We start from the raw sequence: 24,162 nt of genomic DNA, 5'->3' as shown, positions 1-24,162 counted from the left end.
TTGTTTTTTTAAGAAACAGGATATATGTAGCTCTGGCTGTCATGTAGATCAGGCTGGCATCGAAATCAAGAGATCCTCCTGCCTCTGCCCCCCCAATGCCAGGATTAAAGACCACCACTTCCGGCCCTTTTGAATACTTTTCATTTTTCTTCTTGACACAGAATCTCACCATGTAGCCCAGACTGTTCTGGATCTCGTTTTGTAGACCAGGCTGACCTCCCACTGCTGAAATTTAAGGTGAATACCACCGCCCCCTGCGGACTTCTTTTTAAAAAATTATTTTTGAGAATTCATACAACAAAATTATGATCATATTAAGCCTGTTTCCTCTTCCAACTCCCCCAGTATTCCAAGACTTTCCCCTCCCAATTTCATGCTTGTTTGTGATAATCCCCTAAATCCAATTAATGCTGCCCATGTGTGCATGGGCCGTGCACCAGAGAATGGGAACTCTACTTTTAAATTCATTAACTTACTTATCTTTGAGATAGGGTCCCATGTATCCCAGGCTGGACTCAAACCTAATAAGTAGCTGAGGATGACTTTGATCCTCCCACCTCCAGTGCTGGGACTATAGGCAAGCACTACCACATTGGGTCTGTTGTGCTGGGGATGGCTCCCAGGACTTCATACATGCCAGGCAAGTGCTCTTTAAAAAATATTTATTATTTAGACTTATTGTGTCCACATGTGGGCCTACACTCGGAAGGGCACGGATCTCACTGTAGATGGCTGTGAGCCACCATGGGGGTGCTGGGAACTGAACTCGGGATCTTTGGGAAGAACAGCCAGTACTCTTAACCTCTGAGCCATCACTCCAGCCTCCTAGGCAAGTACTCTTAATAACTTAGGTTTAAAAAAAAAAATGAGTCTGGAGAGAGCTTAAGAGTTAGGAGCACTTACAGCTTTTGCAGTAAGTTTTGGTGTTCCCAGGACCCAGTTCAGGTGTTTCACAACTACCTATAACTGAATTTTCAGGAAATCCAATGCTTTCTTCTGAGCTCAACAGGCTTCTGCACATATATACACTCAAGCATATACATAAATAAATCTTTTAAGATCTTTTTTAAATTTTTAGGTATTTTATTTACATTGGTGTTCTGCCTCCATGTATATCTGGAAGAGGGGTGTCAGATACCCTGGAACTGGAATTACAGACAGTTGTGAACTGCCATGTGGTGCTGCTGGGATTTGAACCAGTGTCCGTTGGAAGAACATACAGTGCTCTTAACCACTGAGCCATCTCTTCAGCATCTTTTAAAATCTTTTTACTTTAAAGTGTATGTGTGTGTGTGACTTGCAGAAGTCAGAGGATTCAGATCCCCCAGGAGCTGGCATTACAGTGAACTGGCTGACATGGGAACCAATGTTCAGCTCCCCTGAAAGGAGAGTATGTACTCTTAACCACCTCTCAAGCCCCAATAAATAAATATATTTTAACGAGAGTGGAGAAGAGTGTCTTAACCATTTTGTGTGCCATAAAGTTCTGTCTCAAGTATATAACCCTTTGATTTTCAGTGAAGGTACAGAGGATGCAGCCACCATCCTGAGCCAGCCTGAGAATATTCTATTAACCATAGCTATTCTCTTGCAGTCAGCCACTACTAGCTGCCTTTGTCACAGTGGATTTGCCAGCCTGGGGCGGGGGCAGTCCATGAAACTAGACCCTGAGTGGTACAGCGTGTGGCCTCTGCAAGCCCTCAGCCACACTGCTAGCCTCCACGTAGAGGTCATGTGATCTCTGCAGTAACATACAATCTGATGCCTGCATAAAATCTCTGGCTTCTCATCGCATTTCAAATAAAATCCAGTCCCATAGCAGAGTCACCATAGCAGAGAAGCCATGGGAGGCAGCTTCTGCTTCCTAATGTGGGCCCTGGCTCCCTTCACTCAGCCACACATCCTCCCTCCTTTCTCCTGGTCCACACGCTTGAACTCTGGAATCCCTCTGTTTAAAACACTGGCACCGTGGACCTCCTCAAAGCTGACTTTTAGGTCTCAGCTCAAATGTCCTTGTACCAGTTAGTTTTTACTGTCAACACATAATGTCAGCTGAGACAAGGGAGTCTCAACTGAGGGATGATCTGACTGTCCAGTAGCCATGTCTGTGGTGAATTATCTTGATTGCACTGATGTAGGAAGCCTAGACCACTATGGACGGTGTCGCCCCTGGGTAGGTGATCCTGGGCTGTTTGAGAACATGGCTGAGACACTGTGGCACAAGCCTTTAATCTCAGTGCTCAGAAGGCAGAGGCAGGCGGATCACTGTGTTCTAGGTCAGCCAAGTCTACATAGCGAGAAATACAACATTTTATGACTAGAGCACAGCTGAGATGGCTCGTGGGTAACGGCACTGTCTACACAAGCCTGACAACCCGCATTCCCTTCCCGGATACAAAGGCAGAAGGAGAAACCTGACTCCCAAAGGTTGTCCTCCAGGCACTCGCACCTGACTCACTCAAACGCACATGGACACAATAATAACACATAAAATTCAATTTTAATTTAAGCTTTCGCTGGGATATGACATAGTAATGACCTTTTCTCTATGCTTACATGCTTCCACTAAGTCTGGTCAAAAATAAAACCCCTGTGATTAGGAGTTTGTGCTGGGCTTAAGGCTCTGACATTCAAGACACCACTGATTCCCCTGCAACCAGCCCGCAGCAGCAATGACCATCCTGAGCCATTTTAAACATCTGATAATTGACTCAAATTCACTTAATACTAAGAATTTCTACAAAAATACACATTTTGTTTATTAAAATGTCTCAGAGAAGCCAGGCATGGTAGAACACGCCTTTTATCCCAGCACTCGAGAGGCAGAGACAGGCAGATCTCTGTGAGTTTAGAGGCCAGTCAGGGCTGCACAGTGTGACCCTGTCAGAAAGGCACGCAGGCCTACAGGAGCCACTGAGTGGATGCTCTGAGTCTTCGAGAAAACTTAATGGTAGATGGCGATGCCACATCAGGCCTTGCACACTCTGGCCCAAGGATGGCTGAGGAGTGTGGCCACCATGAGGAGTGACAGCAGCAGCAGGCCTTTGGCAACACACTGAGAATGCGGCTCCCCTGGAAGACAGCAAAAGACAACTTGTTAAGAGCATGAAGGTCCTTGTGCCTTCACCAGGGAAATCACCAGGGAAAGCAGGAGTGTTGAGCACACAGGATTGTCCTCTCAAAGACAAGGACATATAACCTGTTTTTCTGTCCAGAAGCCTGGGAATTGAGGGTGATCTGTGTTATAAGCTGGGCCAGGCCACATCAAGCTCCCACAAGCAGGACCAGAGACAGGCAATGGCCCAGATGACACCTGCCCTATCTAGATAACTGAGATCACGCCAGATCCTTCTTTAGGTCCTGGAGCTGATACAGATAGCCTGTCTCTAGAATCTTCCTGGAAGAAGGGACATGTACTTTGAGTTGAATTTCGATGTAATTCCGTCTCCTTGTGCACTGGGGATTGCAGTACACCAGAAAACTTTCCCCCAAATTGTACTGTGTTTGCATATGCTGGCAATAAAACACCTAGCATCAGATTCCTGAAGTTTGATCCAGCCTGAATGACTAAGTCAGGCTGAACTGAGTTTTCATTCTCATGTCTTTGTGGCTTATCTCACTGCCTTACTATAGGCATAAGGTTATTGTGTAATTCAAATGCTGATTTCTGTATCCTCCATATCTGGTTGCAATCCTTGTTCTTAGAATATGTCTCAATGTTGTGTAAACACTGCTCCCCAATTGTCCCCTAATATGCCAATAAAGCAGCTTACGGCCAATCAATGATCAGGGAAGAGAATAGGGCTGTACTTCCTGCCAGCCAGGGGAGGAGGAGTTAGAGAAAAGGAAGAGGGGATTCAGCCAGAGGAGAGGTCCGGGTGGCATCATGAGAGAAGCTAGAGCAGAGAAAACTACAAAGTCCAAGTACTCTGGGATGCTTAGAGGGTTAAGAATAGAGTAATAAATGCTCAGTTATTGTGTTGTGAAGCATACTGTTAAACAAATATAAAAGAGTCAATTTTTTGTGTGATAGCAGGGTGAATAGAGAAATTGAGAAACAATCTTAGTTTTATGAAAAAAACAAAACTTAACAGCCTTCCGTGACACTCCTCCCAAACAACTAAATCATATCACATCTAGATTTTGAAGGTAATTATTTAGTGATTATTTATGATAACCACTAACCGTGATAATTCCTAAACATCCATATTGGTGTAGTTTCTTCTTTTAAGTCTTTCTATGTGTTTTAGCTTGTCTGTGACACTTACACATTGACTCTGACAGTTTTCATTGGCACGACATAGCTGACAACTCACAGGAAGCTGCCTCCCCTACCTTGGTAATACTGGGTCAGAGGGTACAGAAGCTGGGGCCAACACAGCTCATTCCGGGTACAGTCATACTCGGTGAAGTTGATCTGGAATCTACAATAAACACATGAGAAGGTTTCGGGGATGACAAGTGAGGAGCAGGGAGGACCCTGTTAGCCTGTCAGCCACTGGCTTACCTCGTCTGGGGGTGGGGCATCTGTGCAGGGATTTTAATGAACTGAACCGAGGCAGTAAGAGGGAGGAGGTCGGCCCTGTCCTCACAGGTGAGCCCACACTGGTACTGCCATGTCACAGTGGAGAACCTAGACGGGAAAGATTATAAGGGAGTGTGGCCACCGTTCATGGAGTCTATTTAAGGAATCCCAATGTCGCATCCATTTTTCAAGTCAAGGCACAGAAAGAACCTGCACGTCTTTGGACCCATCGCGGGCTGCCTTGGCCAGATTTCTCCTCCAGTCCAAGTCACTGTAAGAGGATTCTCTTAACAAAGATTGCTAGTCTCCAACAGTCTAATAGGAATAGCAGCTGACCATTTATCAAGGCAGTTCATGTACTAAGCACAGAACAAAGGTGTTTTCACATTTTATGACAAGGAATTCTCAAAACAGTACTCTGGGATGGGGCGTTGCTTAGCAAGAGAGGCCCTTGGCTCCATCCCAACACTCTGAAGTAGGTCTGATGGGAATTCAGCCCTCCTCTTCCTATTCTGGTTACTGGTCCCTCACACCCCAACGTCCCCTGGGTGTGAGGGACACACCACTCCCTAATCTCTGTTCAGTGGGTCAAAAGACACGAGCCTAAATCCAGAGCTTGTCTGCCAGAGCTGCCGACAGTCCTGGCCATTGTGAATGGCTCTGAAAGGACCACGTGGCCCAGCTGAAAAAAAAAAAAAGTCTACTGAGACCTTTTGACAAGATGGCCTCTCTCACTAAGCCCTGGCAAGGTTAAGCTGCTGCTGACCCTCCAGGACTGAGGAGGATGTCACTGAGAGTGAAGACAGTCCCTGCACGAGGTGAGCTGGACGTAAAAAGGAAGAGACTCTCTCTGAGCTAGTGGCACGGGGACTCTTCCAAACCGAACAGCACACATCACTTTCAGCTAAGAGGAACCTGTCACATGAAGGAAGCCGCAACCATCATTTCTGAGATAAGGCTACTGCTTAGCAAACCGTCTAAAGTCATGCATGGTTCCCTGACCTGAACCTGTGGTGCCGGCAGAGCCTCCAACCAGTGGCCACATCCTGCTGTCAGCGCGCCACTCGGGCTCAAGGAGATAAACACATGTCCACATGTCGCACTGAACAGCCCCTTGCTAGCCCTGGCCCTGTCCTGATACTGCAGCAGCTCTCTCTCACACAGGGCTTTACTCCTGTGTGAGAGGGCTGTGTGGTGCCTTCCTCCTACACAGCCAGATCCTTATCAATCCCCATTTGCATTTCTGCAGACTCCTGTCCAGGCATTCCTGTCTCAGTCCTGCTCTTGACTTTGGCTGCTCTCAAAAAGGGACCACACCTTGTCTCCACAGCCAGGATCTCCTGCTGCACTAGCCCTTCCACTGAGCCAGCTTCAGCAATGAGGATGCGGATGGTGAGGTGGGCTGGAACTTCCAGGCAGATGCCGTTTGCACTTCTCAGGGGCAGGTCAGCGCCTGTATCAGGGGCATCCACACCTGCAGGAATGTCAAGTTAACATCTGTTAAGAGCCACCATCCTACAGTGTCCTCACACATGACACTCAAAGGAATGGAAGGTGATGTGGTCCGGCTTCCGGTCCCGAGACTCTACTCTCTAGCAGCTTCTAATTGGTGTCACTCCATGACTACGTGACTGTGATCTCCCAAGGTCTACAGGGCAGAAGCAGGTGCCTCTCAGCTGGGTAGTGTCTAAATCTTCCCTGTGTGGCGAATGAGGTCCCAACACATATCATAGAAGCAAACCTAACAATCCAGTGCCTGGGCTGCAGAGACATCTCAGCATTTAGGAGCACCTGCTGCTCATGCAGAGGACCCAGGTTCGGTTCCCAGCACCCACAAGGCAGCTCACAAGCACCTGCACCTCCAACTCCAGTGGATCTGATGCCCTCCTCTGGCCTCCAACAGCACCAGCACACATATGGCATAAACTTCCATGTGGACATACAAACATACACATAAGTAAAAATAAGTTCAAGCTTGTCCCTGAAAACTACAGAGTGTTCTGACAGGGACAATACAGAACTTTGGAAAGTATCACAAGGCTGTTCCGGACAGTTGTAGCCCTAATAGAAGTCATATAAAAAAGATACTTAAAACTCATGCTAGCGCCTTTGGACCCTAGGGGTTAAGTAAGCAATGTGCTGGCTGGAGGCAGTGCAGCACACAACCAGGCCTCGTCTCACACATGCTGGCAAGCGCTGTTTCTAAGAGCCACAACCCCAGTCCCTCCCAGTCCCCCTTCAAAGTGAACAAGTCAGAGCTGGGTGACCACCCCCACTTTCAGGCTATTTTTTTTTTTTCTGCTGGTTCTAGATCTGGGAGAAAGTTGGTGCTGGTACTCACACCCATACACTAGACAACATGCTGAACCACTCTCAGCCCCAGATTTACTTTCAGATCTCCCTGTACAGGACTCTCCAAATCACAACAGTACCTCCCCATATCCCAGCACTCTGCTTTCTACACAAATCTGGGGGCTGGAGAGATGCCTCAGCAGTTAAGAGTGCTGTCTGTTCTTCCAGAGTTCAATTCCCGGCACCCACATGGGGCTCACAACCCTCTATACTGGGATCTGATGCCCTCTTCTGGCCTGCAGGTGTACATGCAGATGGAGCACTCATATACATGAAATAAGGAAGTCTATACACATTTGTCTATTCTGGGTGTTGCATACTAATGGAGTTGGAGGTTCTGAGTTGTTTGTCTTTGGGTCCCCCTTTCGCTCAGCACCACGTTTTCAAACTCTAACAGAAACTATCAGGTCAGCTCTCTACGCCAGTATTCTCGGGAGCTCAAAATAACAGTGCAAACTGATATGCCCTACACATCTTCAAGCCCACACTTTCAGCAAGAGGAAGCTCATGGGAGATTCCCCCGTGAAGCAAAAGCCATGAAGGAACTGTGAAAAGGTTGCTGCCAGCAGAGAGCCCTAGCCAAAAGTGCATCAGGCTCCATGGCAGGAAGGCCCTGTGCATGGCCACTGCGACTCACGTATGACCTCCAGCCAGCCATCGCTCAAATCGCTGTAGTCTGAGTTGCCTCTCCTTGCAACATGAGTTGCTTGTACCAGCAAATCCAATCTCTGAAGGACATTCTCCCTGCAAGAGAGGAAGATTACGCTTCTCAGCCAATGTCCAGTAAAGGCCCTCAAGTCCTTTACCAAGAGGGGACACATGTCTTTGCTAGGAGCTCTGATAAAAATCTGCTGAAGCAACTGCCATTAAAAACAGGGTGGGTGTAAGCTGGGGAGGTGGCTCAGCAGTTAAGAATACTTGCTGCTCAAGCTGGACATACCTTTAATTGGGAGGCAGAGGCAGGTGGATTTTTGTGAGTTTGAGGCCAGCCTGGGATGCGCACGCGCGCGCGCGCGCGCGCGCGCGCACACACACACACACACACACACACACACCCTGTCTTGAAAAAATAGAAAAAGAAAAGGAATGTTTGCTGCTTCTCCAGAGGACCCAGGTTCGAGTCCCAGAACCCACTTGGCTCACAACCATCTAACTCCAGTTCAAGAGCATCTGACAATCTCTTCTAGCTCCTGCAGGTACTGCCTTGCACATGGTACACAGACATGCATGTAGGTAAAAACATTCATACCATAAAAACAAATAAATCTTAAAGTAGGGAGTGTGCTGGGAGGGGCCAGTGGGATGGCTCACGAGGTATGCAGGCCTAACAGCCTGAGCTGGTTTTCTAGACCTGGCAGCGTGGCCAGTGAGGGCACTGGTTCCCAAGAGCTATCCTCCAACAAACTACAGATAAATGGACAGAAAATTAATTAAAAGCAAGGAAAACAGCAAGTGTTGTGGGGATGTGGAAAAACTGGAGCTGTCCCACTGTGCTGTGAGAATGGCACTTGGTGCCAGCACTGTAGGAAAGGTGGGTTATGCAGCCAGAAAAGGGAATTACCAGATGACCTGGCACTTCAGTTTCTGGGCTCAGACCAAAAAGAACAAGAAGTGTTCAAACAGAGACGTGTACAGGCCTGTTGGCAGCAGTACACAGAGCCACACGATGGAGACCCCAGATGTCCATCAACCTAGGCAGATAAACAAGGTGTGCTCTGTACAGACACACAAAGGCAGGCTGCGGTCACCACAGAAACAGCTGAGTTCTGGAGCATGCTGTGACACGGAAGATGGCAGGGTGGGGATGATTCCATGTGAACATCCAGAACAGGCACAGTCACAGGAGCAGAACGCAGGGTTCGTGGTGCCGAGGCTCTGAGGAGGAGAACTGGGGGGTGACTACTTATGGGTGCGGATCCCACCTTGGGGATGAAAACATTTTAGAGATAGATAGAACCCTTCATAAGATTATGAAAAGCCCAAATAACACCCAACTGTTCACGTTTTGCTTGTTTTTAATTTTTTAAACATGTGTGTGTGTGTGTTTGCATGTATGCCTGTGCCAAGCCATACTTGGGGAGATCAAAGGACAACTTGAATGAGTTAGTTTTTTTCTGCCACATGAGTCCTGGTGTTGAACTCAGGCTTAGCACCAAGTGCCTGCTGGTACCTGCTGGACCATCCCAACAAACCCTGTTTGTTTGATTTTATGTTGAAACATGAAACCCCAAACAGCAGCGCTGCCTCCGCCTCTAGAGTGCTGGGATGATAATATGAGCAACTGAGCCTGCTGAATCAGTTACTTCCCAACGAATACCTACACTATGGGAGCTTTACATCCACTAAGAACAAAAACAAGCAAATAAAGAACAAAATCAGAGCTAGCAAGACATTTCTGGGGCAAGAGCAAGTACCACCAACACTGATGACCTGTATGCCATCCCTAGAATCTGTGCTGGAAAAGAAACAGCTCTGGAAAGCTGTTCCCTAACCAACACACACACAAACACACACCAGGGCATGCTTGTACCTGTTCCTTGTCTCTGTGTCTCTTCCTGTCTGTCTGTCTGTCTGTCTCTCTCTCTCACACACACACACACACTGGGCCATGCTTGTACTTGTTCTGTCTCTCTGTCTCTGTCTCTTTCTCTCACACACACACTGGAGCATAATTACCTGTAATCAGACACAACACACACAATGATAATTTCATAAATAAACGTGTGTCCCCTACTCACTATCATTCCACATCAACTTTCATTCACTCTAACTTTTCAGTCCTTTGATTCAACATTCAGAATTAATTTTAAGGGAACCACTCAAAGTGCAGGAGAATTCATCAGTGAAACTCACTGGAGCCAGCTTTGGGGAGGTGGAGACAGGAGGATCAGTACCTAAAGATCACCCTTTGTCCCACACAACGAGAGACGCACCTGAGCTGCGTGCAGTTCTCGTTAACCCCAACTGGGAAGAGGCAGCCAGAGAGGGCATCTTCTCCAAATGAGATGGGCCTGAGAGTGGCTGATGTGCACAGGCCCCTTCCAGCTGCAACAAAAGGGTGAGCCTGTCACTCTGCCAGACACAAATAAAGCTTTACTTCAAAGATTTCCTGAAAACCCTCTCAGCAGCACTCAGGATGCTAAGGCAGGAGCATGGTAGTTCAAGGACAGCCTAGGCAAAAAAAAAAAAAAAAAGACCTTTTCAAACAAACAACAAACAAACGAGTTGTTTTTTTATCTTTTTTGAGACAAGGTCTCAAAATTCAGGCTGGCCTTGAATTGATTATGTAGCTAAGGATGACCTTGAACTCCTCATCCTCCTGCCTCCACCTTTTAAGTGCTGGGATGTCAGGGATGCACCAGCACAGAAAGTAACAGAAAGTAAAAACAGTTTCTGGTTTCTGAAAACTGGGTTTATTGTTACTCTAATCCAGAGGTTCTCAACCTGCAGGTCATGACCACTTTAGGGGCTTGTAGTGGTTTGAATAGATTTAGGCCCAAAGATTCGCGTGTTTTAATGCTTGGCCCACGCAGGAGTGGCACTACTAGGAGGTGTGGCCTTGTTGGAGGAAGGTGTCACTGTGGGGGCAGGCTTTGAGGTTTCTTATGCTCAGGCTGCACCCAGTGTGGAGGAGAGTCTCCTGGCTGCCTTTGGATCAAGATGTAGAATTCTTGGCAACTCAAAGCACCGTGTCTGCCTGCACGCTGCCATGCTTCCTGACATGATGATAATGGACTGAACCTCTGAAACTGTAAGCCAGCCCCAATTAAATGTTGTCCTTATAAGAGTTGCCACGGGAGTGGGGGCCGGGAGTGGGGCTGGAGAGATGGCTCAGAGGTTAAGAGCACTGGCTCTTCTTCCAAGGTCCTGAGTTCAATTCCCAGCAACCACATGGTGGCTCAAAACCATCTATAGTGAGACCTGGTGGCCTCTGCTGGTGTGCTGGTATTATTTATAAATAATAAATAAATAAATAAATCTTAAAAAAAAAAAAAAAGCGTTGCCACAGTCATGGCATCTCTTCATAGCCATGGAAACCCTAACTAAAACAGGGCCACACATGAGATATCCTGCATGTCAGATATTTACATTACAATTCAAAACAGTAGCGAAACTACAGCTATGAAGTCACAACGAAATAATCTTATGGTTGGGGTCACCACAACATGAGAACTGTATAAAAGGCATTAGGAAGGCTGAGAACCACTGCTGTAAGCCTTCTGATCCGTTCAGGGCCAGACAAAGGCACCATTCTGTGAGACCTCCTGGGGCAGCTTCAGTGGCTCCCCGTACAACAGACATTGCTGCTCCTGGCAGGTGAGGGCAACTCCTACTGCCCCGCTGGGTGCCCACTGCTCAAAGAGAACTGTTCTGTCTCCAAGGAGCAGCATGATGGGCTATGGCCACAGACAGCACATTGATGCCTGCCCCTCTCTTCCAGACACCCAGCACTTTAGAAACAACGTGCGAGGCATCCTTGAAAAGAAAAAAAAAGCAAGCCCCAGAAACACAAAAAAGCAGCCCCTCCACACCAGTCTCTCAGGGGGCAAATCACAGTGGCAAAGCCACATTACCTGGCTGCCAGAGGTGTAACGTGGTGACATTCATCCCGTTGGTATGCAGGGCTCGGACTGGCTTGCCAAGCTGGTAACCTAGACACAGAAAGCAAAGCAGAGAGCTGCCGCCTTCCCTCCCTTAAGAAAGCCAGCACAAGGGAAGCTGGAGAAGCCTTGGTGACGGAGTTCTGCAAACACCACCCAGCAGCCAGCACAGTAGCACTTTCCTGTGACCCCAAACACTTCAGAGGCTGAGGCCAGAGGATGGTCATTTCTCCTGTTTTGATTTTTTTTTTTTTTTTTTTTTTACTTAGTATTTCTTAGCCGGGCATGACAACACCCATGTGTAACTCCAGTTCTTGAGATATGGAGAAAGGACACTCCCTATACAAACCACTTAAACTGAAGACTATGCCGTGTACCTAGCCACAGGAGCAAAGGTTCCCAAAACACCTGCTCACAGCAGTGGCCTCCTCGGAGCGTATTTACACTTCCCTGTCCATCCCCACTAACCCTGAGTGTGATTTAGCACCAGCCTTTGAAGGCCCCTGCACCCTTTCTGCTTTGGGCCTTTTTTCCCACCTGAACAACAGCCTCTCGCTCCTAATGTATTTTATTCATCCCAGCTTATCCAAAAGATTGCCAACTCCACATATGTGAGTTACCACATCTCAGGTGCTCAGCCGCACCACAGGGCATATGAGGCACTGAGCGGCCAGAAGAGGGGGAAACGAGCAGGTAAGCAAAGAGCAAGCTGGTGTCAGCGGCTCCTGAGGTGGTGAATGAACATGCCGTCAAGAGACTGGAGCCCAGGAGAGTGGGTGACTGTAAGACGGCTGCATCACTGGGAATTTCACCCACGTGGGCGGTGACTTCCTGCCCCTTCCGTTAACCTTTCACCCTTCCTGTGAAAGGTTAGCATCTCTCAAGCCCACAAGCAGCTGGGAGACAAGCAGGCCTGACCTTGTTGAGGGTCTCTTGATAGTCACAGTTGCTCTGACTAAGGTGTAATGGCAGCTTCTGTAATTAATACTCAGAAGACAGGGGCCCACAACAAGAGTATCAGGTTTCTCTCAAAAGGCTGGTGGCACCAGGTGGTGGTCCTGTGCCTAAAGTCCTAGATACTCTGAAGGTTGTGGGAGGGCGTCAGATCAAGAGTTCAAGGCCAACCTCGGCTACCCATGAATACCATGTCTCAAAAACAAAACAAAAAAGTCCCAAGGGCTGGGGAGATGGCTCAGAGGTTAAGAGCACTAGCTGCTCTTCCAGAGGACCAGGGTTCAGTTCCCAGCACCCACATGGCTGCTCAGAGCTGTCTATAACTACAGTGCCAGTGGCTCCGACAGACACACATGCAGGCAAAACACCAATGAATATAAAATAAAAAACCATTCAAAATTAAAACAAACAAACAACTACCACAAAATAGCCAGGCAAAGTGGCATAAGCCTTTAATCCCAGCACTGGGAGGTAAAGGCAGTCAGATTTTCTAGTCCACAGAGAGAATTCCAGGATAGCCAGGGCTACATATAGAAACCCTATGGAAAACAAACAAACAAACAAACAAACAAAAAGCCCCACAAAATACAAAAACAAAAGATGAGAGGCTAAGGAAAATAAGTTTTTCTGGAAAGCAACGTGTATGTTAAAGGGTTAACTAGCTAGCGGAGAAAGGGGACTGCCATGCGCTAAAGAAACTGCATGGAGACAAGACAACTCGGGGTAGCTCCTCATAGCCTCGGGACTGCCTAGGACGCCACCCTAAGATCTGTGCAGAGAACTGGTGCTGGCAGTCATCCTACCTGGATTTCCAGAACATTCCTTCTCATCACCACTGTCATGGCTTAAAAACCTCACTGTAAATCTCTGGGCCATTGTTCCTAGAAATAAAAGAAACTGAAGATGTAAAGTGTACCATTTCACTGGGAAAAGAAATCAACTCCCATGAACCAGGCACGTGATGCATGCTGTAATCCCGGCACTCGGGAGGCTGAGGCAGGAGGATTGGTTTGAGGTAGAGGCCAATCCAGGCTCTTACACCAAGGCCTTGTCTTGAAAAAAAAAAAAAAAAAAAAAGCCTAAGAATCAAAACAGAAACAAGGCAGGTGTGGTATTACACACATTTTAAAAAATAATTTATTTTATGTGCAGTGGTGTTTTACCTGCCTGTATGTCTATGTGAGGGTGTCAGATCTTGGAGTTACGGACAGTTGTCACCTGCCATGTGGGTGCTGGGAATTGAACCCAGGTCCTCTGGAAGAGAGGTCAGTGCTCTTAACCACTAAGCCATCTCTCCAGCTCTATTCCACACATTTGATCCCAGCACTCAGGAGGCTGTGAGTCTGAAGCCAGCCTGGTCTACACAGAAAATTCCAACTAAGTGCTATGCAGTGACATGCTGTATTTAAAACAAGGCAAAACAGAAACAGCAAAGAAACTATCTCCTCAATAGTACTATTTTATGTCCTTTTTTAGACAAGCTCTCACAGTGTAGCCCTGGCTGACCTGGAACTTGTGTAGATGAGGCTGGACTGGAACTCAGAAACCTCTGGCTCTGCTTCCAGAGTGCTGGGATTGAAGGTGTGCGCCATCGCCACTCGGCTTCTTTCTTTCCTTTAAAATTACACTTTATTTATCTATTTTATGGGGGGTCTGCAGAGGTGCAGAGACACGGGCACACACGTGGAGGTCTGAAGACACCTTGCAGGAGTTGGTTCTTTCTTCTACCACATGGTCCAGGGGACCAAGCTCTGGCTGTCAGGCTTGGTGGCAAGAGCCTTTACCAGAAGAGCCACCTTGTCAGCCAAATGGTACTATTTACTTTGAAAAGTACTCCCCTCCTTGTTCTTTTGAGACAGGGCTTCACTTTATGTACTTGGGCTGATCTTGAACTCACTATCAATCCTCCTGCCTCAGCCTCCTGAGTGCTAGCATTGCAGGTATGAGCCACATTGCCTGGCACAAAGTTACATACGATTCAGTGATAAACACACATGATGAATTCGTCTGGCTTCATTTGAAGGGTTACCGTTACAAAAACCATTGGGAAGTAAGCCACTTCAGACTGAAAGCATTCTCCAACCCCATCAGCATTACCTTTCTGGTAGGCACTGATTTCCGCCCTGATGATTGTGACTTCGAGGCCGCTGATAGAATTGTTTTGCCATCTGAAAACATAATGCTCTTCCACATTCACATTTCTAGGGGCTGATCCAGTGCTTAAAATCGTGTCTGCAAAGACAAGAATATGCACATAAATGAAAACCCTTTCTGACTGAAATCTGTCACTGGGGCTCTCTGCTCAGTGGCCTCCCCCAAGCCCATCTCTCCAGCTCCCTAAGGGAGCCTGACCACCGCTTCCTCCATAAAGCTTCCTGTGGTCCTGGTCAGTTAGCTGCATCCTCTGAACCGCCTTCATTCCCTGAATAACCCTGTTCCCCCCTTTGATTTCCTGTGTCCCCGTGCTGAGCTCACAGCGCCAACATAACTGTACATGTGGGGGCACTCGCCCTGGAAGCAGAGGCCTGAGGCCTGGTTGCCCAGTCATGAGCTCCTCTAATCACACAGCCAGGGATAAGGCCATAACCCGCTGGGAAGGAACACAAGCCACACCTTCATTCAAAACCAAGGCCTGCTCACACCAGCCCCACCCACTCTGGCTGCATCCTGGTTGCAAAGCATAAGCACCAGGAAGGGCAGGAATAGGAGCTGGAGAGACAGCTCAGGTCCCCAGAACTCACTCCGGCGGAGGGAGCGCAGCAGCAGTCCTGGTGCTAGCCTGATAGAGAACAAGACAGGTGGGAGATGAAGACCACACAAGGTTGCCCTCTGATTTCCACACATGTGCCATCACTCAGAAACAAAGATGAACACACGTCATACACGCACAGACACACAGGAACACAAAGATTAGAAAGTAAAACAGGCAAGAATGAACATGCTGTGTCCTCAAGGATTCTTAACCTAAGAGTCGCTCAGGAAAAGGTTATCAGAACCTGAGAACTGGAGTGGACACTGCAGGGCACCCCATCAAGGCCTGTAAGGAGGGGGCTGAGGTCACAGACAGTGCATAGAAGCCAGGCAGACAGGCAGAACACGCACCAAAACTCTGCCAGGGCACACTGCTGAGCTCACAGCAATTCTTTGTTTGTTTGTTTGTTTGTTTTCAAGACAGGGCTTCTCTGTGTAGCTGTGATCGTCCTGGACTTGATTTGTAGACCAGGCTGACCTCAGACTCACAGAGATCCGCCTGCCTCTGCCTCCCGAGCGCCGGGACTAAAGGCGTGCGCCACCACGCCCTGCTACTTCAGTTCTTTATGAAGGGTTTATATATTATTTTTGTTTTGTGTGTCTGAGTGTCCGGCCTGTATGTGCACGTAAGTGTGTGGACCATGTGCATGAGTGGTGTCCACAGAAAGCAGAAGACAACACCGGGTTCCTAAAGCCAGGTTACAGCCGTGAGGCGTGCCTGTGTGCTCCGACCTCAACCTGGGTCCTCTGAAAGAGCAGCAGGTGCTCTTAAGCACTGAGCCACCTCCCCCGCCCGTTTACATTTTTAACTATTCTGTGTGTACGTATATGTAAACATTCCTGCGTGTAAATTTGTGTACATGCACATGGGTCCATGTAGAGGTCAGAGTTCAATGCTGGGAATCTACCTCAACCACTCTCCAAGTTTTCTTTTTTCACCTTTCCTAGTGTGTGTTCGAGTGTGTATGTGTGTACACACCCTTGCATTTGCCCCACCATCTCACACACACACACACACACACACACACACACACACACACACACACACCGCACACACGCAGAGATAGGTGTAGGCTTGTCACAGTGCCCAGGCAGAGGACAATCTTTCAGGAGGTGATTTGCTCCACTCACCACATGGGTCCCAGTGACCGATCTCAGGTCCTCAAGCTTGGGTACAAACACCTCTACCCACTGAACATTCCCTCTGGCCCATCAGCTTACTTTTGGGTTTTGTTTTGATTTTTAAATTTCTTTATATTATTTCTTGATTGTTTTGTTTTAAATAACATTTATTTTTATTTTATGTACAGTGGTATTTTGTCCACATGTATGTCTGTGTGAGGGTGTCAGATCCTCTGAAACAGGAGTCACAAACAGTTGTGAGCTGCCATGTGGGTGCTGGGAATTGAACCCAGGCCCTCCGGAAGAGCTTGGCCGCTGAGCCATCTCTCCAGCCCCTCGTTTTTTGACACAAGGTCTCTATTATGTATCTCTCACTGTCCTGGAACTATCTGTGTAGACCAGGCTGGCTTTGAATGCCAGGATTAAAGGTGTGTGCCCCCACAGCCCACCAGCCTGACTTACTTTCTGAGGCAAGGTGTCTCACCAAACCTGGAGCCCGCAGACTCCGTGGGATGCGTTGGCTGCTGAGATCTCGGGATCTTCCTGTCTCCGCTCGCCTACAGCTGGGTGGCACTGCATGCCACTGTACCTGCCTGTACACACGTGATGGGCACCACACTCGGCTCCTCCCACCTTCATGTCAAAACTGCTCTGAGCCGCTTCTAGCCCCTCCTCCATCAATCCGTAATGAAAATGCATTCTTTGGTGCTGACATAGGGCAATAGGAAGACGGGACACATGAAGCCAGGTGTGTTGGCTCACCCTTGCCAACTCAACACTCAAGCAGCTAAATTGTGATTGCTGTGATTCATGGTGAGATACTTTCTCAAAAACCCAGGCCACAGGGCTGGAGAGGTGACTCATGGGTTAGGAGCAAGTACCACTCTTCCAAAGGATCCAAATTCAGTCCCAGCACCCACGTCTAGTAACTCACAGCTGACTCTAAGTCCACTCCTGGAGATCCAACTCCCTCTTCGGGACTCTAAAGGCACCTGTACTGACGGACATGACCTCAGACACACATACACAATACACTTAACTTTAAAACGTAAGGGGCTGGAGTGGTGGCTCAACAGTTAAAAGTGATCGTGGTTGCTGCGGAGGACCAGAGCCTGATTCCAACATCCAAGTCAGTCATTCACAACCGCCGGTAACCGTGGCTCCAGGGGATCGACCCGACAGTCTCTTCAGGCCTCAGCACACCATGAACACACACACACAGAATTAATCTTTAAAATTTTGTTTAAAGCCAGGCATAGTGCCACACGCCTTTAATCCCAGCACTCCAGAAGCAGAGGCAGGGGGATCTCTGTGAGTTCAAGGCCAGCCTGAGCTACAAACTGAGGCTAGAACATCCAGGGATACACACAGAGAAACTCTATCATAAAAAAAAAAAAAAAAAAGTAAAAGGATTAAAACAGTAATAAAAATAAATCTTAAAACAAACAAACAAACAAAAACAACGAAGACATACTGACATGTACCTTTAATCCCAGCACTAGAGAGGCAGAGGCAAGGGGATCTCTGTGAGTCCAAGGCCAGCCTGATCTATATAGGGAGTTCCAAGGCAGCCAGGGCCACAGAGTGAGACCCTGTCTCAAAAATAAAATGAAATAGAAAAGAAACAGCACCGTGTTTTGCAGACATGGGATGAGCATGTAACACTGATGTACCTGGACTGGTGATGAGCTTATCCAGGTCAGTGGCCTCCTCGTAGGTGACTGTTGGTGTGATCAGGCCTAAAAAGACAAAAAATAACTCTATGTTATCATGGTGTCACCCACCTGCTCACAGGAGGCTTATCAAGTGTAATAAAGAGCCTTCATGTCACAAACCTGCAATCCCAGCATTCAGAAGAGAGAAGGATCAGGAACTCAAGGTCATCTTTATCTACATAGTGAGTTCAAGGTCACCTTAGACTATTCTATCTCAATAAAGAAATGAAAAAGAAGGGGAAGGAGAGAAGAGGAGGAGGAGGAAAGGGCTACTGTGCCGCCACATCTGTGGTGAGGTACTTCCCAGCCTTTCCCCCTCCTATATCATCATGGGCTGGGATCCCTCTGCTCACACCGTCACTCTACCTCCACAGCCTCTGCCCCTACCCCTCACTCTACCTCCATAGCCTCTGCTCCCGCGCCTCACTCTACATCCACAACCTGCACCTGTACCTGTGGCTGGATCTGCAAGAAGAGCTTCAGAAGGTCCATGGAGCAGCCACTTTGGAAGTGTTGTGTTCCCTCAAATCATGGAGTAAACTGCATGGCATGGTAATCCTGTTCCCAGGACTGTGCCCAAGGAAAATGAAATCATGTCCCACAAAATTGTGTCCCAAGGGCTGGGAAGCCCTTTTGTGTCCAGCACTGGTCACAAAAGCAAGAGGTGGCAATGAATCAGGCATCCATCAGCCCACAAATGGACAAACATATGTAGCTAAGCCACACAACAGAATAATACTCCTCACCCCCAAAAAAAGGGATGGACAGATATGTGCTTTCAAAAGATGATGAGAAAGCCGGGCAGTGGTGGAGCGCCCCTTTGATCCCAGCAATTGGGAGGAAGAACTTGGCGGATCTCTGAGTACAAAGCCAGCCTGGTCTACAGAATGAGTTTGAGGACAGCCAGGGCTACACAGAGAAGCCCTGTCTTGAAACCCTTCCCCCCCTATACAGAATAGGAGCCTGCTATAGATGTCCCCTGAAAGAATCCACCCAACAGGGGATTGAAGCAGTAGCTGAGGCAGAGACAGATTTTGGGCAGAGTGCAGGGAGTCTTATAGAAGAGCGGAGGATAGAAGGACCAGGAGGGGACAGGAGCTCCTTAAGGAGACCAACAGAGCTAACAAATCTGGGCCCAGAGGGCTCTGCAGTGACTCTGATGTACCGACCAAGGACCATGCATGGAGAGGACCTAAGCTCCTTCTCAGATGTAGCCCTTAGGCAGCTCAGTCTCCATGTGGGTTCCTTAGGAAGGGGAGCAGGGACTGTCTCTGACATGGACTCTGTTGCCTGCTCTTTGATCTCTTATCCCTACCAGAAGGGTTGCCTTGCCAGGTTACAAAGGAAGAGGATGCAGGCAATCCTGGTGAGGCTTGATAGGCTAGGATCAGATGGTAGGGGAGGAGGACTCCCCCTTTCTGAGGAGGGGGAGGAGGGAGAAAAGGGAGGAAGGGTAGAAGCCGGAGGAGATGAGGCAGGGGGCTACAGACGGGATGTAAAGTGAATACATTTAAATAAATTTAAATTAAGCCCCCCCCCCAAAAAAAAAAAAAAAGAAAGTATAGGGAGAAGAGGAAGCCTGGGTGAATGAGGTCTTGAGTCAAAGTGTATTTTGATATAAATATGGACTCTGAGACTCTGGTCCTTGGTAACTTGGCAAAGTTATTACCCATATGGGCCAGGCTCAAAAAGCATGGTAAAGTTTTCTTCGGGAGTCTGCGTCTGAGTGCTTATGAACTATTCATCTGCATGTGCAAAGACTAGCAACTGCAGCTTCCTCCTGGCCAGTCAGAGCCTGAGAGCAACGCCTACAGAGGCCTCCTAAGAACTAGCCTCCCCCCAAGCTGTACTAACACGCGCTGAGGTTCTAGCTTATCATGGTAGCAGTTAGAGCCCTTACCCGCCCTACCCAGTTTCACAGTGTGTGTCTATCCTTTCCTTAGTCCTTCCCTGACCCTAGCTACGGTTCTGGGACCCAAGCCTCTTGAGATGCAGCAGCAAAGGAACGGTTCCATCGATGCGAAATGCAGAGACAGACAAGAGCTTGCTGGCTCACTGCTGAAAAGATGCCAGCTCCCTTTGTGGATGCTGAAAGGTTTGGGGCTACCCAGAAGCATGGGATAAGGAAAGCTGATGCCACTCACATGGCACTGGAGATTTGATGTAACTGACAATGAAGAGCTGGGGTGGAGCTGTTACTCTGTGCTTGAACACTGCCTTCCACGGCCAGTGCAGAGAAGAAAACATCTGAGCAGGGTGCTGTTCAGTCACACTGAATGGTTCCCATGAAAACACCATCCTCAACCAACACGAACCATCGCTGGATGCTGAGCCAGTGGCTCACACTCAGGACAAGGAGGACTTCTCTATTAACCACACCACTCCCACCACAAAGGCAGCCTACCTCCCGCCATTCGGATCTTCACATCCTCAGGGACAAGTCCATCCCGTTCTTGATGCACTTCCAGGTCGATGGTGCAGAGAACGTCAAAATTCCTCAGGAAAGCCACCGGAGCGTCCTGTAGACACTGCCCAGCTAGGGACGCCTGAGGGGTGGAACAAATGTGGCACGATTTCTTCTTTCCGTCTTAGAAACGTTCTTCCTGCCAGGAGTGGCGCATATGGGGGGGTCCAGGCGGGATTGCTCTGAATTCAGGACCAGCCTAGACTACAGTGTGAGACCCTGCCTCAGTGCCTACTCCACGGCACTTTATGCTGCCATGATGTCAACAGTAAGTACTCTCAAGGTGGCCAACTTCAGGGAGCCAAGATCGGAGAGCCACTGCTCACAGCTGAGTGTACTCTAACACACTCTGCACAGTCCTTGGCCCTGCCTACTCACTGCCCAAGTCCCAGCTTGCATCAATCTCGGCGTCTCCCTCATCACAAAGGCCCCGCATGGAAAAACCATAGCCTCTGCAGCTAAGCACCACCTCCTTCCCCGGGCAGCTGTGTCATGTTATGTTCCAATAACAGAAAATTGGTTCACAGGAAGAACAGACAAACTGTCACGTGCAGCAGGCTTTCCTCCCACAGGGATGGTTTCCTAGTGGTGGACTCAGAAAAAGCAAGCTCTTCACACCACGGCTCTCTAACCTTTTTGTTTGTTCGTTTTTGATACAGTGTTTCTTTGTATATCGCTGGCTGTCCTGGAGGTTACTCTGTAGACCAGGCTGGCCTCCAACTCACAGAGCTCCTTCTGCCTCTGCCTCCTGGGCGCTGGGATTAAAGGCCTGCACCACCACTACCTGCTTTAAGACTTTCTAACCTTAAAGGATGTTTCAACATTCCGGAATGTTATACTCAAATCACATATTTATAGCTTCTTAAAAAGTGCAGGGGCTGGGAGGCAGCTCAGCTGTAGAGCCTTGACCATCATACCCAAGGCCAGTACTGGGCCCCAGGGCCACAAAACATAAAACACCAAAATGGAATGACATGGAGGCTGACCACGGCCTCCATGGAGACTGCACAGAGACTCTCTGATTTATTATACATTCTCCTGCTGCAACCTAGCAAAGACAGGGGTTAAGAGTGAGTCCTTTCAATCTCGAGACTAGTATTAGTTCCTTCACGGGAAGAAAATAAGCTGCTTAGGGGAAAACTCTTACAGGCGACACTAGCTAAGTCTGTGTGTTGGAACGGAAGGCATTACCTGAGGGATGGTAAAATACCCCTTCTCGGTCCTGATCGGATCTCCTTGTTTGTAACCAGCGTCAGCAAAGTCTCTTAGGTCGAAGTGCAAATGGGCCTCAAAGGCAGGGTCATGTCTGGGGGAACTGCAAGACCACGAGAGAGATCAGTGGGCCTGAAGTGGGTCTGCTTAGCCTGTGCCCAGGCCCAAGCTGCACCTCCAGCACCGTAAAGATGGGCAGTAAAACTTTAGCACTGACCTGCTGAAACACCAATCGCCCTTTAACGTTTCCTTTTACTTTGATATAGGGTCTCGTGTAGCCCAGGCTGGCCTCAAACTCTCTGTGTAGCCAAGGGTGACACTGACTGTATTTCCTGATTGCTGGGGTTGCAGGGATACAACACCAGCCCCAGCTCTTTGCTTTTTACTTACAAAGATTGTAGTTAGAAAATTTTCAGTGGTACAGGCCTATAAAACACAGGAAGTTTAAGTCCCTGGGGAGTGGGGTGGGGGGGGGCAGCGGGACTCCTTCCTCCATGCTGGAAAGTCATTGCCAGCTCCTGGCTGGATTTGCTGGCTTTTTTCCTCAGTTGGGTGCAATGGCCACACAACCTAATGTGGCTTTCTTTGGTACATCATAAAAAATGGGACCTGAGTCAAGGGCCCAGTCAAAGGAAACCTGGTGACCCTGGGGAGCAGGACCCACCCAGGCAGCAGCCTGTACTCACGTGGCACCGTGATAGAAGTGGCCAAGGAACGGTGAGGTGGAGGCAGGTGACTGCACACACAGGAAGGGAAACCAGTCCGGGGTCTGGTGAGTCGTGCCAACTCCACAGCGATGGTGGAACGGAGGGCTCACGTCCCCTCCAAACACGCCAGAGAAGCAGGACTGCTTGAAGAGTTCTCTTACCTCCGGCTGGCAGTCCTTGAAATCAGGTGAAAGGGTAGTGAGCGCACAAGCTCCCGCTGGGACGCTGCTCCCCTCTAGGGTGAGGACACACCCTCTGAGGCCACCAGTGTGTAACCCGTAGAGGAGAAAGCAAGTTGCCTCCTCCCAAAGTGTTCTGTGGTGCAATAGTTCCTGTGGAGATGGCTCAGCCAGTAATAAAAGTAAAAAGTTCTGTTTTGAGAACCTACACAGAAAGGCCAGGAGTGGTGGCCTGTGATTATAATTCCAGTGCAGGGAGACAAAAAAGGATGATCCCTGGGGCTCCCTAGACAGCCAGCCTCACCTACTCTGCCAGCTGCAGGTTCAGGGAGAGGCCTTGTCTCCAAAAAAGTAAAATTAGGGCTGGAGAGACGGCTCAGTGGTTAAGAGCACTGGCTGCTCTTCCAGAGGTCCTGAGTTCTATTCCCAGCAACCACATGGTGGCTCACAGCCATTTATAGTGAGATCTTGTGCCCACTGCTGGCCTGCAGGCAGAACATTGTACATTTATTATGTAAAAAAACAAATACAATTTAAAAAAGGTTATATGATGCCTAAGGTATTGTCCTCTGATTTTCACAGTATGTACACACACACACACGAAAACACACAAAGTTCCTTAGTCAATTCCACAGTGAAGTTCCAGTCAGAAACTTCCAGCCTTCAAGGGAGCCTGCAAGCTTCACCGGGAACATAGATGCATCATCAAAACCAGGACAAGAACCAAGTATGTAATCCCAGCTCCTGAGGATCACAAATTCAGGACCAGCCTGGGCAACTTAGCAAGGCTCTGCAACAGACAAGGGCTGGATACATTACCCAGTGATAGCCAGGCATGTGTGGGCCCTACATTAAATCCCCAGTACCTCAAAAACAAAGTTAAAATTGTGCATAAAGTATAAGTTGTAGTTATCTGAAGACACCATTGAGACAAAATATGTTTGGTATGCTTGGTTTGCTTGTTTGAGACAAGGTCTCTTGGGCTGGAACCCATTCTGTAGAACAGAAAGGCTTCAAAGATACACAGAGATCCGCCTGCCCCTGCTTCCTGAGTGCTGGGACTAGCGGTGTGGCCGGCATGTCCGGCCACCTGTTGCTTTTTGGTTTGTTGCTGTGAGACAGGGTCTCCCTGAGCAGCTCTGGCTATTGCTGGCTACGAAGGAAGGCCAAGGCCACCTCCTGTTCTTTCTGAGACTATGTTACTTATGTATATGAGTGTTCTGCCTGCAGGTGTGTCTGCGCACACACGCGCACCACCACACTTAGCCCTGCTCTTTTGTTATGAGAGTCTAGATCAGGCTGGTTCCAAGTTCACGGTGATCCTCAGTCTTGGCCTTCTCGGGACTAGGCTGGCAGGCCTGTGGCACGGCACTCAGCTGAGACAGCAGTAAATCCGACAGCAGCGGCTACTGTGGTAGCCGACACAGCCAGCTCCACTGCAACTTAGCAAGGGCAGTTAGTGAAGGGAGGAAAATTACTGTCAGCGACTGACTGACGGTACAGCCTGGCGTGCCGGGCAGCCCGCTGACTCAAGCCATCCTGATCATGAAAACACACTGATGCAGGGAGGCGACACTTGG

At 48.6% G+C, this 24,162-nt stretch overlaps 1 protein-coding gene across 2 annotated transcripts in view; it reads right to left on the bottom strand.

Moving 5' to 3' along the window:
* Window positions 1-2,481: 2,481 nt before the first annotated feature.
* The window catches only part of Tctn2 (tectonic family member 2), a 30,923-nt gene continuing 9,242 nt past the window's right edge, over window positions 2,482-24,162 (bottom strand). For both annotated transcript variants that reach the window (XM_055606065.1, XM_055606066.1), the window contains exons 6-18: window positions 22,383-22,579; window positions 21,676-21,799; window positions 20,425-20,566; window positions 17,979-18,044; window positions 14,530-14,664; window positions 13,236-13,313; window positions 11,452-11,529; window positions 9,811-9,922; window positions 7,515-7,621; window positions 5,843-5,999; window positions 4,508-4,633; window positions 4,336-4,424; window positions 2,482-3,072 (exon numbers count right to left, since the gene is read on the bottom strand). In XM_055606065.1, coding sequence (XP_055462040.1) covers window positions 2,969-3,072; window positions 4,336-4,424; window positions 4,508-4,633; window positions 5,843-5,999; window positions 7,515-7,621; window positions 9,811-9,922; window positions 11,452-11,529; window positions 13,236-13,313; window positions 14,530-14,664; window positions 17,979-18,044; window positions 20,425-20,566; window positions 21,676-21,799; window positions 22,383-22,579 — 1,515 coding nt within the window. In that variant the 3' untranslated portion in view covers window positions 2,482-2,968. The remainder of the gene's footprint in view (window positions 3,073-4,335; window positions 4,425-4,507; window positions 4,634-5,842; window positions 6,000-7,514; window positions 7,622-9,810; window positions 9,923-11,451; window positions 11,530-13,235; window positions 13,314-14,529; window positions 14,665-17,978; window positions 18,045-20,424; window positions 20,567-21,675; window positions 21,800-22,382; window positions 22,580-24,162) is intronic.

Source organism: Psammomys obesus, unplaced genomic scaffold (genome assembly GCF_907164565.1).
Source record: "Psammomys obesus unplaced genomic scaffold, mPsaObe1.curated_primary_1811, whole genome shotgun sequence".
NCBI classification, from domain to species: Eukaryota; Metazoa; Chordata; class Mammalia; order Rodentia; family Muridae; genus Psammomys; species Psammomys obesus.
The sequence above is the reverse complement of the archived record's forward strand: the minus strand, read 5'-3'. Positions and strand labels throughout refer to the sequence as shown.